Source organism: Rhagoletis zephyria, unplaced genomic scaffold (assembly GCF_001687245.7).
Source record: "Rhagoletis zephyria isolate East Lansing unplaced genomic scaffold, Rhagoletis_zephyria_1.1 Rzeph_scaffold_04691, whole genome shotgun sequence".
NCBI classification, from domain to species: Eukaryota; Metazoa; Arthropoda; class Insecta; order Diptera; family Tephritidae; genus Rhagoletis; species Rhagoletis zephyria.
Window position 1 is genome coordinate 30,317 of NW_016161774.1, and position 15,143 is coordinate 45,459.

The 15,143-nt window shown below is 34.4% G+C and overlaps 2 protein-coding genes across 5 annotated transcripts in view; one reads left to right on the forward strand and one right to left on the reverse strand.

The window, feature by feature from the left end:
- LOC108371084 (T-complex protein 1 subunit eta-like) overlaps nt 1-15,143 on the forward strand; it is a 36,644-nt gene that overhangs the window by 20,229 nt on the left and 1,272 nt on the right. For both annotated transcript variants that reach the window (XM_017626579.1, XM_017626578.1), the window contains exon 6: nt 4,313-4,501. In XM_017626579.1, coding sequence (XP_017482068.1) covers nt 4,313-4,501 — 189 coding nt within the window. The remainder of the gene's footprint in view (nt 1-4,312; nt 4,502-15,143) is intronic.
- LOC108371083 (uncharacterized) lies at nt 4,858-13,298 on the reverse strand. 3 transcript variants are annotated; one of them, XM_017626576.1, is made up of 4 exons: nt 12,966-13,298; nt 6,761-7,423; nt 5,914-6,702; nt 4,858-5,856 (listed from the first exon to the last, which is right to left on the reverse strand). In XM_017626576.1, exons 2-4 carry the CDS (start codon nt 7,389-7,391, stop codon nt 5,021-5,023), a joined length of 2,256 nt encoding a protein of 751 aa, XP_017482065.1. In that variant the 5' UTR covers nt 7,392-7,423; nt 12,966-13,298; the 3' UTR covers nt 4,858-5,020. The 3 variants fall into 3 exon arrangements, with proteins under 3 accessions (XP_017482065.1, XP_017482064.1, XP_017482066.1); XM_017626575.1 differs by having other exon boundaries at nt 6,761-7,801; XM_017626577.1 differs by lacking the exon at nt 12,966-13,298 and adding an exon at nt 12,356-12,572.

Here is a 15,143-nt window from a genome sequence, read left to right on the forward strand (position 1 = left end):
AAAAAATTGTAAAAAAAAAACTGTTAGGTTTGCAAACTACTTAGTAGTTTAAAAAGTGTTGAAAACCAAACAGAAACAAGTGTGCGGAACACTGAGCAATAAACGTGTTTACTTTGATGTTTGTTGGGAATATTGTTGTGCAAAATGCAGTTTCTGTGTCCATGGCAAGTTTATTGACCCTCCGAGCGATCGCATGAGTGTACATAGTATGTACATACGTACAAATAGTATATTTATTCATGCACTTACGCATGAATGTAAAAAAAAAAAAAACATTGTGCGTATTTATGTATATACATATTTATGTTTGTATGTATATATGTATGTATGTACATATTTAATAATGGAAAGCAACATTGCTGCTGACTTGTCTCTTTGTCGAATGCCTGGTTTAGTCTGTTTCGCGGCCTGTATGTACCTACATACCGTCGCCGCGGCAACGTTTTTAAAGTTCACAGTACCTGCAGGAAATACCTGGTATTTCAGAAAAAAAAAAAAGATTTATTGCTAAAACGTTAAGTAGATGTCAGAAAAAATTGAGAGAAACTAAACTTTGAAAATATGTCTAAATTATAGAAATGTTTGCTAATATTTACTTCTTCTGCTATATTACCAAAACATATTTTCGGGCCTCTGCCCATCCGCGTTTAAAGTGTTTGGAGACTGATACGTTAAAAAAAAAATTCTTTTATGTAAATATAATTTTTTACCTGCTGGGCACACTGGCACACTGGCTTTGTCTATTGTTGGTAGCATTGCTTTTCTGGTTTTTATTGCATTTTTTTCTAATAATGGCTACTTTGTTCTCAAAGCAGTTATTTACGTTGTTAGCAAGTTTCCCAACACCAACAACTATTCCGCTGACGTCTACAACAACACATCGCAGCGAAATCGACTCGGCAAACTAACAATGGAATGTGTTTACCTACTTGGCTTTAACTTATCTCAATGCGCGACAAATTACTTACATACATACATATGTACGTATGCACATGCATATGTATGCATTTTTATTATAACTATGTAAGTATATATTATATTTTTTCTACTATCGCGTTCTAAGAAGCTATTGCAATGCAACTGTGCTTCGGTGAGTGCAATGGCCAAGCGTCTTTGAAACGATCGATTTCAATAACACTTAGCTTAGAAAGACTGGGTGAGGTAAAAATGTTGAAAACAATAATAAAACTTAAATAGAATTGCAAAACTGTTGATTGAGATACTTACAACCTTTTTTTTTTATTTAAAAAAGCGACATTCGAAAGCTTGAATGTGTTGTTTTATGTTCGAAACAAAAATTGTTAATATTTTATCATATTATTGGCCTTTATGAATAAAAACTAAGAAATTGCTTTTTCTTAAAATTGCAGCCCTTTTACTCAAATTTGTTTCTGGAATTGCGTAATTTTTTTTTTATACGAAGTATGGTTTTTTTTAATACATATCGTCGATGTTTTTGCAAATCCGCCCATCGAACAGCTGCAAAAAGGGCCAAAATCGCTGTTGTGACAAAAATGAAGTTTGGTAACCCTGAACTCCAGACATCGAGATTTATGCATAAAAATAGTAAACTCGTTAATAAAACAACAGATTTGTAAAATAATAGCTAGAGAAAATACCGCCTACCAAAGCAATGCCTTCAAATAAAGCCCGTTTTTCGCTCTCCTGTAAAATTTAGGTGCCGATGGATAGGCGGTTTTGCAAAGACATCGACGATATGTATATATTTTTTTTAAAGAAAAGTGATGACAAAATTTCAAGTTTCTGATTCGTACGAATACAAGAATATGCCTTATTATGAAAACTAGAAAACAAAAATATTTCACTCAAATTGCGGGTGAAACCGGCAGTAAATGCCAAGGATGTATTGCAACTTCATTAAATGCGGCATTGTCACGGTTTATAAATGGGCCACACGTTCTATGCGAAAATTTGGGCGGTTCAGCCTACATATCGCTTTGACACTGCGCGCTCATCTCTAGCAAATCAAATGCAATCAACTGCAAACATCCATTTTTATTTATTTATTTATTTTTTTTGTTGACAGTAATCATTGTTTGGATTTCAAGACACACCTAGCCAATGATGTTGAATGTGTATAGTACATAATTATGTACATATGTATGTATGTGTCTCACTTCGCCTTGCAATTAAAAAATGCAACGTTTAACTTTGACTTTTTTATCCTCCTTTTCGAATAATAATTTCGCATGCAACTTACGTTTTATTCGAATAAACAAATGTAAATTGTTTACTGCAAGTTTTCGAATTGATTTTTCTATTTTTAAATTATTTGTTCATTTTAATTCATTCAAATGCACATGACTAATAATTGACATTTATTTAATTTGCATTTGATTGGGTGACTCAACTATCCATTTGGCCGCCTCAGTCGGCAGTTCGGCGCTAAGTCAGTCCATTCAATTCATTTTTAAGGAGGCTCCCAAAGTTTTAATTAGACGCGGTCAGACTGTTGTGACTGAATTGGGACATCAGAGCCCATTTTTTTTATTAATATTTACACTCCGCGACAAAAGATAGCACATCAACATTTTTACCAGTTTTGACTACTTTACTTTTGCATTTTTGAAGGTTCGTTATTTTTATATAAAAGTATAGCTTTTTATCTAACAAATACCACATAAATCTAAATTTCAGACTTTGTACAAAAATTATGAAAATTCTACAAACTTTTCATCGCAATTCTAAGCATTTTAATTTTTAGGGTAATTTTTGTAATGCAGTTTTATAGCTTATTAAATTCTAGTATAAGTGCAAGTTTAAGTTGCTAAAAAATCGCGCTGATTTTTGATAATTTTTTTGCGACGGTGTTATGCGCTCTTTTCCATATAAAAAATTGCTTTGTATGGAATCTTTTCCATATAAAAAATTGCTTTGTATGGAAGAAAATGCGTGGTACCGTCAGCAAAAAGAAAATATGAAAAATCAAGGCGATCTCAAACTTGCACTTTATTATACTAGAATTTGATAAGCTATAAAACTGCATACCCAAAATTATTATAGAAACTAGAATTAAAATGCTTGGAATTGTGAAGAAAAGTTTGTGAAATTTTTATAATTTTGGTACAAAGTCTGAAACTTAGATTTATTTAGCATTTGGTATGCTATACCTTTATATAAAAATAATAAAAAAAAGCAAACGCAAAGTAGTGGAAACTGGTAAAAAAATGTTGATGTGCTATCTTTTGTCGCGGGGTGTATTACTTTGAATACAAAATATTGCTACCAAATGCTTACGCTAAATTATTACGCAAGAAATTAATATTCTGATATGTATGTACGCGACAATATATATAAACTATGTTGTTACAACGTCGCTTACGATACAATTGCAAATAGGGCTAATTATTAATAAAGTATAGGTTTAATTAACCAAATTCAGTTATTATTGACCTTATTTCTTTGTTACCCCCGCCCGAATAGTACTCACGAAATCTCGTTGCTTCATATTTTTTGCTGCATAAACTAAATTCTATTTTGTTTTTTTTTTTTTAAGTGTCAATCTACACCGCATCCAATCTGCCAATAATTATGCACATACATATGTATATATAAGCAACATTATTATACTCCAGTATTTTTATAGATATCTGTGCGTTTTTTTTTAAATGTTAGCGTCAGTTGGCCACTGACTACATTCGCTTGTCGCTCTCCCTCTGAAAGCCTATATAGTGCCAGTGCGTTTGCTTATGTACAGTGAGTCAAAAAACTCATCACGGTCGTATGCTGAGTTCTCTGTTCCATTCCGCAGTCAAGAACAAACTTCACAATTGAATCTACGAAGGCAATAATTCAAGGCGACTATTCTTCAGTCTTGCAAAAACTTGTTCTTATTTACTTGCCATTATCTACTACTCCACTGCCAACGGATGTCAATATACAATACAGAATTCAGAATAAAATTTGCAACGAAATAAAGCGTGCTCAGTTTCGTGAGCCACTGTGGGGTACATATGAAAGTGCATACAATAAAAATCGCTTTGGTCGACTGAATGTAGGTCAGAAAAATAACAAAATACTTTTGCGTGTAAAAGATAATACAATTAAGAATAAAGAGTTAAGAACGTCAATGTGTTCGGTTACGTTGAAATCGTTTTGGAGACTAAAAAATAATGCCTTTTAAAAATTTAGGATGCTAAAATATATTTGGAGCATGTGCCACGTGATTATGAACATTATAAGTGTCAAGATTTGTTAAGATCTCTTTAAAAACAAAACCTTTCATTTGAAATTCATATTATTGCTGATGTACATACATACATACATTTTAAAAGTGTTCTTAAATTTTTAGGTGGTGGCGCCATCGAAATGGAGCTCTCGAAAATTCTCCGGGACTATTCGCGAACCATCGCTGGAAAGGAACAGCTGCTGATTGCTGCCATTGCCAAAGCTCTGGAGGTGATTCCACGTCAACTGTGCGACAACGCCGGCTTCGATGCCACTAATATTTTGAACAAACTGCGTCAAAAGCATGCTCAAGGTAAGATATTCGTATTTATTAAATTGTTACTTCGATTTTCTGCTTCTGAATTTCACTGTTGGAGAAGGCAAAAATCGAATTTCTCACATTTGTAGTTCCCAAACAATCAGCCACATTGCGTAGGTCGTAAATCTGACTATGTTGTACGACTCGACAACAGTCACATTGTCTATTGTCGAACTGAAATAAGTAAACGACCAAAATCGTCGAAAACTATACAGTGCTGCCAAGTTTTTCGGTTTTAATACACTAGTCGAGTGGAAATTTTAGGCAATGACGTGAAATTTTCGATACGATTCGACTCTCGAAAAACGACTTGCATTCGACACTCGCAATGAGGGTGAATATCGAAACAGCTTTTTTTTTGGTAAACAAAGATTTTTCTTACGTTAAAACGATCCTTCTCTAATTAGCGTATTAAATTGAAAAAATTTAAACTTTTACCAAATAGATAATTTATAGCGATTTATTAATTTGTATCCTCTCTCTTGCACAACTCTTCACACACGGTAGCCATTTTCATTCAATATATTCATGCCATAATTTGAAACAAGGCTTTTCGCACAGTCCCGGCATGCCGGGGCATTCAGCACAACAAAATTGTGAAAAAATCAAAAGACCTGTCTTAAAACAAATTCTACAACGCTTCTTTACTAATTTTCCCTTGGAACATGGTATTTCCATTGGACGGTGTGTTGCTTTTTTTAAATCCAGTTGACTCGGTATATGCAGATTTGGATCGCACTCTGAGTTGTTTATTGTTGTGGCAGTATCTATCAGATTTTCATTTGCAGGACTTTTCTTGTCAATATTTCCACTTTCATCTGGATGTACTAGCGACGCAATAATTCCTTGCCGAAACTGTTTGAAAAACATCGGCAGTTTATTCGTAGACCGATTGTTTTGATTATGGCTTTGATAGAGTAAGTAAGCGTTGAGTAAAACCAGGTGTATGACATAGATCATCAACCGTCTGTCCCACTTGATTTCCGTGCGTTCCAAAGGTAATTGGTAGTCCAGCATAGCCGCACGCATTTCCACGGGAGTGCCTAATTGCCAGTTGATCTCTTTCACTAATTTCAGCTGATGGCTCATGATCATTTCATTACGGTAAATAGCGAGACAGTCGGAACTATAAAAATATACATTTTTCCGGAGTCTTCGACTCTTGCCCATCATTACATAGCCAGCATATCTGGTTTCAAATTGATATTGTTCTAAATTTTGTAGTACCAATTCTTTGCTATTCCCAAAACAATTTTTATCTAAAAACCCCGAGCAATAGGTTCCGAGTTTAGCCAATTCCAAGCAAAGCGCGTAGCTGCCGTAATATTTGCAAGTAAAAACCACATGACCTACAGGTCGCAAATTAAATACAATGTAAAATTTAAATAACATTTAATTGTAGTTACCTCTTCCAAACTTTTCCTTCAGCAATTCTATTGCTTTCGATAATCGTTGAACAACCTGGGCCTTAGGGTTACGAGAAATCTGCTTTTGTTCTGAACCCTCCATATCTGCTAATATTTTGAGTACCATACCGGATTGTTTCGTCAAAAGGTGTAGCATAACTGCATTCCTACGAAACTTCTTACTCATTTCGTTTGCCGGGTTAAGCTTGCCTTTCCAATAAATAAGAGGTTCATTCAGGACTATAGTTTGACCGCAGCTGTATATGGATTCCATTCGACTGTTGAAAAAATTCAGAAGAGGTTTCAAATCATCAAATCTATTCCCCATGTCTTCGGTATTGAATGTACAATTTTCAGTTTGAAAGCATTCGAAGTTCAAAGCTTCCAGAAGAAATTTAAAACGATTCAAGGTCATTTTTGTAGAGAACCCATTGAAACCGTGATGCGACTGGCATTCCCAATATTCCGACAATGTTGGCAGTTGCATTGAACCCATTTGCAGGGAAATTCCGATAAAAATACTAATCTCCTGCCAAGTGAAAGCTTCGGTGCATGTGTTGCTCCACCTCTGCGAGCCTTTTTTAATTTTTTCGGCACGTTTGTTGCAGCATTCAGCCACCCTTTCAAAGAAGATTTGTCCTTCAAGGATGTGATAAAAGTAGAACGTATGCAAATTCCTACTGGTACCACCTTTTAGTATCCCTTGGTAATTTTGGTCTGGGAACAATCTCCTTGGCATTGTTAGCCTATTAAACCATTCTGGGTCGTACAAGTCTTCGATCTCATCGCCTAACAAATAAATATCAAAGGTAAAAAATGTTTCCAATCTTAAATCAGTTCGACTCACTCTCTAAAGGTTCGTAATCATCGTCAAGGTCGACATCGGAATAGCCATCTTCATCCGAATCAGTCTCCTGCATATCTATCTCATCCGCAACAAAATTAAAATCAGATCGGTTTAAAGTTAACGGTTTTAATTTGTCTGATGATTCTCGTTTCTCTTCGTCGATAATTTCATCTTTAACTTTAACTTGAAAGTCTTCTCTCAGTGACTGCGCCGACACATCTTCAACAAGTTTATCGATATCTAACACGTAATCGCCACTCAGATTCACTAGCCCTGCCGTCGCAGCAACGGCTGCTGACTGTGTTGATGTCGCCAACAGCGACGTCGGCGTCGACATTCCCTCCGCGTGCGGTGATTGTTGGCTGCGAATCCATGATTTTTGTATTTCGTGTATGTCGGGTTTGATATCGGCAAGTGTGCTTTCGTCTTCTTTGACAAATTCTGCTTCGCTGTCTGATGATTCCACTTTTATTTCATTCAACCAGTGTGGAAATTCAGTCTCAGCTGGCGCAGCCGTTGGGACTGCAGCGGCGAAGTTTGCGGCGTTAGATGGCTGAACGATTGCCACCTCATTTACTTCCGCTTGCTGCCCAGGCTCCGCTGAGCGCCGGCGTTTTCGCGTTCCTATCATTACGGTGACTTTTTAGTATAAATATCTTTGAACTTTATTGATGCGAATGAGAATTTGAATTTCTGTGCTTAAATTTGTATTTATTTTATTTGTTTTTTTTTTATTTCACTAGTAATTTTTGCGAACAAAATGTCCTTAAACTACACCGAATAAAAAACAATAGCAGACTGTTTTAGCACAGTGGTTTACGAATGAGACGGATAATTGCGTGTTTTGCAGTTCTACGATTCGATAATATTCCAGTCTCTTTCTAATTAATAGCTAGGTCTGCCTGTGCGTATACCTGTTATGTGGAGATCTCTCTTTCGCACTTCAGTTGTGTACGTATATTCGATTGTCTGCTAGGCTATTTTGCGCATTGCTGTATCGTTTATATTTACTAGCTGGCTCACTCATTAACACCGGTGGGGCTAAAATGAAAAACAAACAAAACCTGAAATGCTACATACCTCTCTTTTGTGCGCATTTTGAGACTGAAAAGCCACCGAATAATTTCAAGCAGAAAATTCATTGTCAAAAGAGTTTATATAGCTAAAGCAGACCTTACATTGTTTAATAATGCATGCAGGTGTACATACATACACATATTGTGAGCGTCAAACTAAAGTGTACCCCTTTGTAATCATATAATATTCACAATTATTTTCATGAACAATTTTTTCCATTAATTATAAATAATTATTATGAAAATATTGTTCATTCTATAATATAAACCATATAGTAAATCAAAGTTTCAAACTTTATATGAAGTTCACAAATATTAAAAAAATGTTCATCAAAATTTAAAAAATTTTATTCAGAGTTTCTGGACAATTTTCGAGTTTGCAGTTTTGTAGCCCATTCAATTTCTAATAAAGTCTAATGAAGTTCAGGTTTCAAAAGGCGCTAAAAACTTCCGTTGATTTTCTTTCATATAAAAAAAAACTTTGATCATGCGTTGTGAGGAAGAAAACTCAAAACACTCTCAAAAAAAGTTTAAAAATTATACGGTAATTTTTAGCGATTTGCAATTGCACTTTTCTGGAAATTCTAAATAAAAATTATGCAATTTTGATAAATTTTTTTTTTTTAATTTTTGTGAACTTTATATAAAGTGTATGGTTTATATTATCGTCACTAGACACGAATAAAGGCGCGAGCTCAAAAGTTGACCACGAAAAAAGACGCATAAAAAAACTTCAGCGAAGATAGACTCTTAACATAGTTGACGGCGAAGAAAGACGCGTTAAAATGCGCCTTTTTTCATAAACAATTTCTTACTCCTATTTTTTCGCCGTCAAAACACCAGCGCGCCTTTATTCGTGTGCAGTGACGTTATAGAATGAACAATATTTTCATAAGTAACACGGTCAACAAAATTTGGTCGTACTTTATCTCAAAAACGGGGGGCCCTACCTCATCTTATAGATTTTTTTGATGCCTTTTTAAAGTGCATTTACAAAATTTTTCTAACTCGTCCTCTTTTTGAGAAAAAAAATGTTGGAAGTGACGTAAAGTGGCAAAAAAGGCTAATTTCAAAAAAAAAAAATATTTATATGTATATTAGGGCGGGTCGATTTGTAGGGCCCCAAAAAAATTAACATAGGCACATCGCGGTTATGATTATTTGCGTCACTTCAAGCATTTTTGCCCAAGAAGCCATAGGTCTTAAATGAATTTCCAGGCAGCGATTTTTTCTATCTAGTTTTTTTGCCGAAAAGTGGCTCACCTGTTAAAACAGCTGTATTAAAAACTAGCCAAAGTGTGTGTATGTTTACATTTAATGTGTAAAATAAAAAAATAATAATAATTTTCAAGGCTGAACATTTTAGGCTATTTAAAAATTGAAATTGCATTATGAGAAAGTCAAATTTCGTGGATTTTTGCCACATTGTTGCCGATTTTCGGAAAAAATGCGTTAAAATAAAAAACGTACCCTCTGGCGGCGCTCAAAAGAAAAAATTAATGCCAGAAATGTATTCATCGACCCCAAAAAACCCCAGACACACATTTAGGCTAGTTTTCAATACAGCTGTTTCAACAGGTGGTCCACTTTTTGAAAAAAAAAACTTGATAGAAAAAATCGCTGGCTCGAAATTTATTTTTGATCTATGGTTTCTTGGGCAAAAATGTTTGAAATTACCCAAATAACCATAATCGCGATGTGCCTTTGACGCAAAAAATTTGACCCGCCCTAATGTATATATATATATATATATATATATATATATATATATATATATATATATATATAATAATAATAATTTACTTTGACCAGTTTTGGCTATATTACTTTGTTTATTCGATATTTAATGTTTTTGTATAAAGGTCTAACGTAATATAACACACTTTATATAAACCCATATTTAAAAGCTTTTACAAAAATTATAAAAATTCAACAAATTTTATCAAAATCCCCCAATAATTTCAAACTTTTTAATCAGATTTTTTTGAAAAATTTTGGGTATGCAGTTTTATAGCCTATTATATTTTAGTAGGTAAAACTACAACCACAAGACGCTAGAAAATCGCATTGATTTTTTAAATTTTTTTTCTGACGCTGCTAGGACCTTAACATAACAATACAAATCTGGATGATGGTTGTCTTTATAAAGTGGTAAAAATTTGAATTTGTTATGTATGTATTTTTGTGGGTAGGAGGCCTCATTCATCGGCTTCCTGAAAAGTCAGACAAACAAATATAATAGCACGCCGTATGTGGACGTATTGGTAAATATCGCCGTCGGAAATCGACTCATAAATAGACAAAAAATTAACTTACGACAACTTTTCGATTATCAACAAAGAAAGTCACGTAGGCCTCGAAACTGGCTGACGCGACAAAAGCTACACAATCGTCAACAAACGTTTAGAGATACATATTGATAAGCACATGCCTAAAAATGTAACGAAAATAAATAACAAATACATCTGTACATATGTATGTGTGTACATAAGTACATTCATACATACCTTCATGTATATGTAGTAGGTAAGTAGATATGTACTTTAGGGTGGTCCATTTCTTTCAGCCGCCCCAGAACTGACCAATATCGAAAATAAGGAAGCCCATATTTTTTTTTTTTGGTTTCGAAATTGGTTAATTTTTTACCATGCCGAAGGTGCTTTGTGGTTTTCCGAATTTTTTTTCAATTTTTCGCAGAATTGCTATTAAATGGTTAAAAATAAATAGCTTTTGATCGAATAAGAATGTTTACCTTCAGAAAGCTTCAAAAGGTAAAATTCTGATGCATTACTAACTACGGGGTTCCTCATTTCCGCGGAGCGTACGCATTATTTTGCCATTCGCTTTCGCATTCGCAATAATCAATGCGGAGCTTTTGCGAATGCGAATATTGCACAGATAAAACGTATATCTGGCAAACAAAATTAAAAATTGTAGCCAATACTTTTTGCCGGTGGAGAAGCTACGTTAAAACTGTCCCCATACCGCCCCCTTCTTATGTAATTTAAAGTCAAAAAATAAGATCCTTCAATAGGTATTTCCAGCGGGCAATGTTCAACGTCTAGCTATTTGTATAGAGAATCGACTATTTGTGCGTTAAGAGATAACCTTCAATTATGTAAGAATTATGTAACTATCGAATATTATTCGCCAAAGGAAAAGTCGAGCTCAGCTAATTAAAGAACGAATTACAAGCTATTCATTACAGGTGAACCTTTTCAAGAAGTCACCCGGGAACTTAGCAGATCTGAGATCTTCAAAACAATTTTCTTACAAATTTTCATTCCTAGAAAATAATAATTTATTTGCCATATCGATCTATTTAGAACCTTGCTACAAGCAGACATTTTTCAAACCAGTCACAGAAGAAAGGATTAAAAATGCACTACAAAAACTAAAATCGAAAAATGCTAATGACGCTACAAATTCTGAACAACCAAAAAAATGAGAATGAAGAAATTTTTGGAAAACAATGGTGTTTAAACAACAATCTTGCCATGATGCTATTATCAATAAGGAATTATTGCACCGCAGTAAAAAAATGAATATAACTTAAAGTCCTGTTCTCTGGTGCAGGGTCAATCGAAAAGAACTTACAATTTTGGCAAGTTTAAAGTTTTTCAATTTTATCGCCTCGAGCGAGTAATTATTAAGTGACGCAGGTTTGATTTACGACCCTTTAAGAAACAGGCTGTAACCCGAAAAGGCACTATGTTCCAATTTTTAAATTCAAGTACTATATAAAAAAAAAAAATATTAGAAATTACAAACTTTCCATTTTTTATTTGCCTAAATCACCTAATTTACTCACGTAAATTATTTCTTAAAAATACTTGACATCAACATTCGCATCCGCATCCGCATCCGCGGATACTAGCTTTCAAATATCCGCATCCACATTCGTATCCGCGGATGTCTAAACTTCCACATTTGCAACATCCCTACTACTATATGCATATATTTACATAAGCATGTATGTGGACATGTGTGGACGTATTTGCGTTTGTTTACCTGATTCTTTGGTTTTGCTTTCGCACGTTTTGAATTTGTTAAATTTTAAGTTTTTTACAAGCACTCATATTACTTATGTATGTACATATACCGTTTATGAATGTACATATATGTATACATATACACACCATTGTGCATATGTACGTATACTACCCCGAAAAAATACGCCTAATCCGGCATCCAGGAGTCATCAATCTCTAAGGAACACACCACTTTTGATCTCTTTATATGGACTGAACAGTTCGCATTTGTCCGGCATGCTTGTTCAGTTACATCCCGTGCTAATAAAAGGAGGGTAAAAATGGCTTGTTCATTAAAAAACAAAACATTATTACACTTCGACCCGGTTTTGGCCTGTAAATTGTATCCCAACCTCTAAACCTTGGTTAGCTCATTTCTTATTGTAAGTTTATCAACGAAACGGACGTACAACCACTGTACCTTCCTACTACGTTCTTCTACAATGCGTGGCCAGGCTAGCTTTCTGTACGGAATAATGCGTAGATACCTGAGTACCTCCGAAAGGAGTTTGCTTTGAAGAGAGAACCATGGCCGTTTCTACAGCACATAAGATGCTTTGTACTAGTTCGCGTAGAACTTAGGATTGCTTTTCCTCTCTACCGTCAGCGCAAGATCATTATCGGAAGCAATAACCTGTCAGAATGTATCACTCTTAAGTTCCATAAGGGTTCAATAAGTTGACTTTATTTTTATTTTTTTCAAAGTTTCAATCTATAGGCCTGTATGCAGCTCTCAAGAAAAGCAAAAACTCCATATAAAATGACGTACAGGAAATGGCTAAGAAATTTTCTTGAGTCAAATTTCCTTAAGGCAGTACGCAGTTCTTAAGAAATTTACTACGGTTTTCTAAAGTTTTTTGTGAAAAAAGAGCACAAGGCAACCCAGGTTTGCAACAGAAATATATGCCCGTTCCATTATTTCTTGAGGAAAGAGTGAGGCAACAGGCTGTGAGGTATCAAAAATGTCAAATTTCCTTGGGCACACACGCGAAATAATGGCAATTTTTTCTTGACCGTTTTCTTGAGAGCTGCATACAGGGCTTAATAAAGCATAAGTTAATAGATGATACATTCGTAAATTATTTTTAGTGTAATTACGTATGCGGCTTATGCTGACGTTGTGCCATTATACATTTCTTCATCCAGCTTAAGGAAATGCACGCTGATGAGTATATATGTAAATATTTTGTCTCCTTGCTCTGCCAATATTTCGCTTAGTGCGCTGTCGTGTTAATGCATCAAATTGCAACGTTGCACCGAAGCGGGTTTCAACTGATGTTAGTTAACCAACACACGGCAGCAGCAACACTGCAGTCTGTATCAAATATAACACCGTCATTGGCGCGTTTATTACGCGTTGTTTTGCGAATGATACCTTTCACACACAAGCACACGAACGTACAGAAATCATTACGTACATTTATTTCGTCACTTGCACCGGTTTTAACTCTTCAAGCCCCTACATGTGTATTACCTTTCTCATCACCTTGCTCTCATGTACATATGTATGTATCAGGGCTGTTGCGAATATTCGCATTCGCAAGCGCGGAGCTTCCGCATTAATTTTAACATTCGCATTCGCAATAATCAATGCGGATCTTTCGCGAATGCGAATATTAAAGGGACCGAAAATAACAGTTATTTTTTACGAGTTAAACTTGGCCAAATATTGTTTATTCTGAAATTAAACATCTTTCCGGATAATAAACAAACCGCTTATCGAAATTAAACAAGTTTGATATCAAACGAAAGAGGAATTAAATAGCTTTAAAACTGAAATGTGTAAACGAGGAAAGCCACTTATTGAAAAACATTTAAACAAAGAAACATTTTAATGAATTACCATAGAACAAAACTTGGGTCAGGTATTTGAATTTCTTTAGAATTAAATTATAAAAAAATGTATATATAAATAGAGGTGGTAACCCTCGTTCGTTATTATTGGTTACCATTGGTGTTTTAAAAATGGAGAATTCGGAAAAATTGTTCATTGCTATATTGAAGATTTAAAACATGCATTGTATATGGTTGCAATGTGTCGCAACTCTGCATATACAAACAGTTTGAATACCGCAGTATAACAGTATCCAAAACTTGTATTGATAATTTCGGTCCCTGGAATATTGCGCGCGCAAGTGCACTGATAAAATGTATATCTGGCCAGTCACAGAAGAAAGGATTAAAAATGAATTACAAAAACTTAAATCGAAACGATGTTTAAACAAAGATCTTGCCATGATACCAGTAGTTATTTAGTGGCGCAGGTTTGATTTACGAGCTTTTAAAGAGTTTTTATTAAATACAATGTTCCAATTTTTAAATTCAAGTACTAAAAAAAAACACTATTAAAAATTACTAACCTTTCCATTTTTTATTTACCTAAATCACCTAAAGTACTGAGCTAAATTATTTCTTAAAAATACTTGACACCGCATTCGCATCCGCATCCCCGGATGTCTCAATATTCCACATTCGCAACATCCCTAATATGTATGTATTTAAGTAAGTATATGGGTAGCGTTAATTTGTTTATCTCAATATTTTATGAATATTTATAAACGTCAGGGTTTTTTTTATTGCATTTAATTTTTTCCTACATTTGCGCAATTATTAATTCAAATTGTTTTTGGTTTGTTTGTTGCAGAGACAGCGGTGTATATATTTGGAAATGTACACTGTGTATGCACATTAGACCGACTCAGGCTCCATATCAAAGAAAATCGGTTCGGTTTCCCAATGCTAATGAAAAAATTTACTAATTTTATAACTCCCAGATATGTACATACATGAGAAAATGTTTCTCTTAAGAATACTTTTTTCTATCCTCCAAGAATTTGTCCTAAATGAAATATGCGACTTTTTAAAGTAAATATTTGGGTGGTTCACAAGGTGTCGTACGTGTCGTATTGTCGTATGTTGTAAAGTTTTTAACGGCTAAATAAATGTTTAGAGGACTTGAAATCACCACCAACTATTTTTTAACGGTGTGAAATTTCATAATAAAACTTTTGTTAGCTTGCGAATTCCTTAAATATAGTTTTAGCCGTTTAAAGTTTATGACATACAACAGTACCACAGTATACAACACCTTGTGAACTCCCTATTTGTATATTGAATGCGGTCCTGCTGACGTAAGACATCGAATTGAAACGAAATGTTATGGTGGGAGCCATAAAAATTTCAAATTTCTTGATTCGCTTGACGAAGGAACAATTTTTTTCCTGAGACATCTTAATGTACATATGTATGTGAATATCAACTTCTTCTTTGTGAACC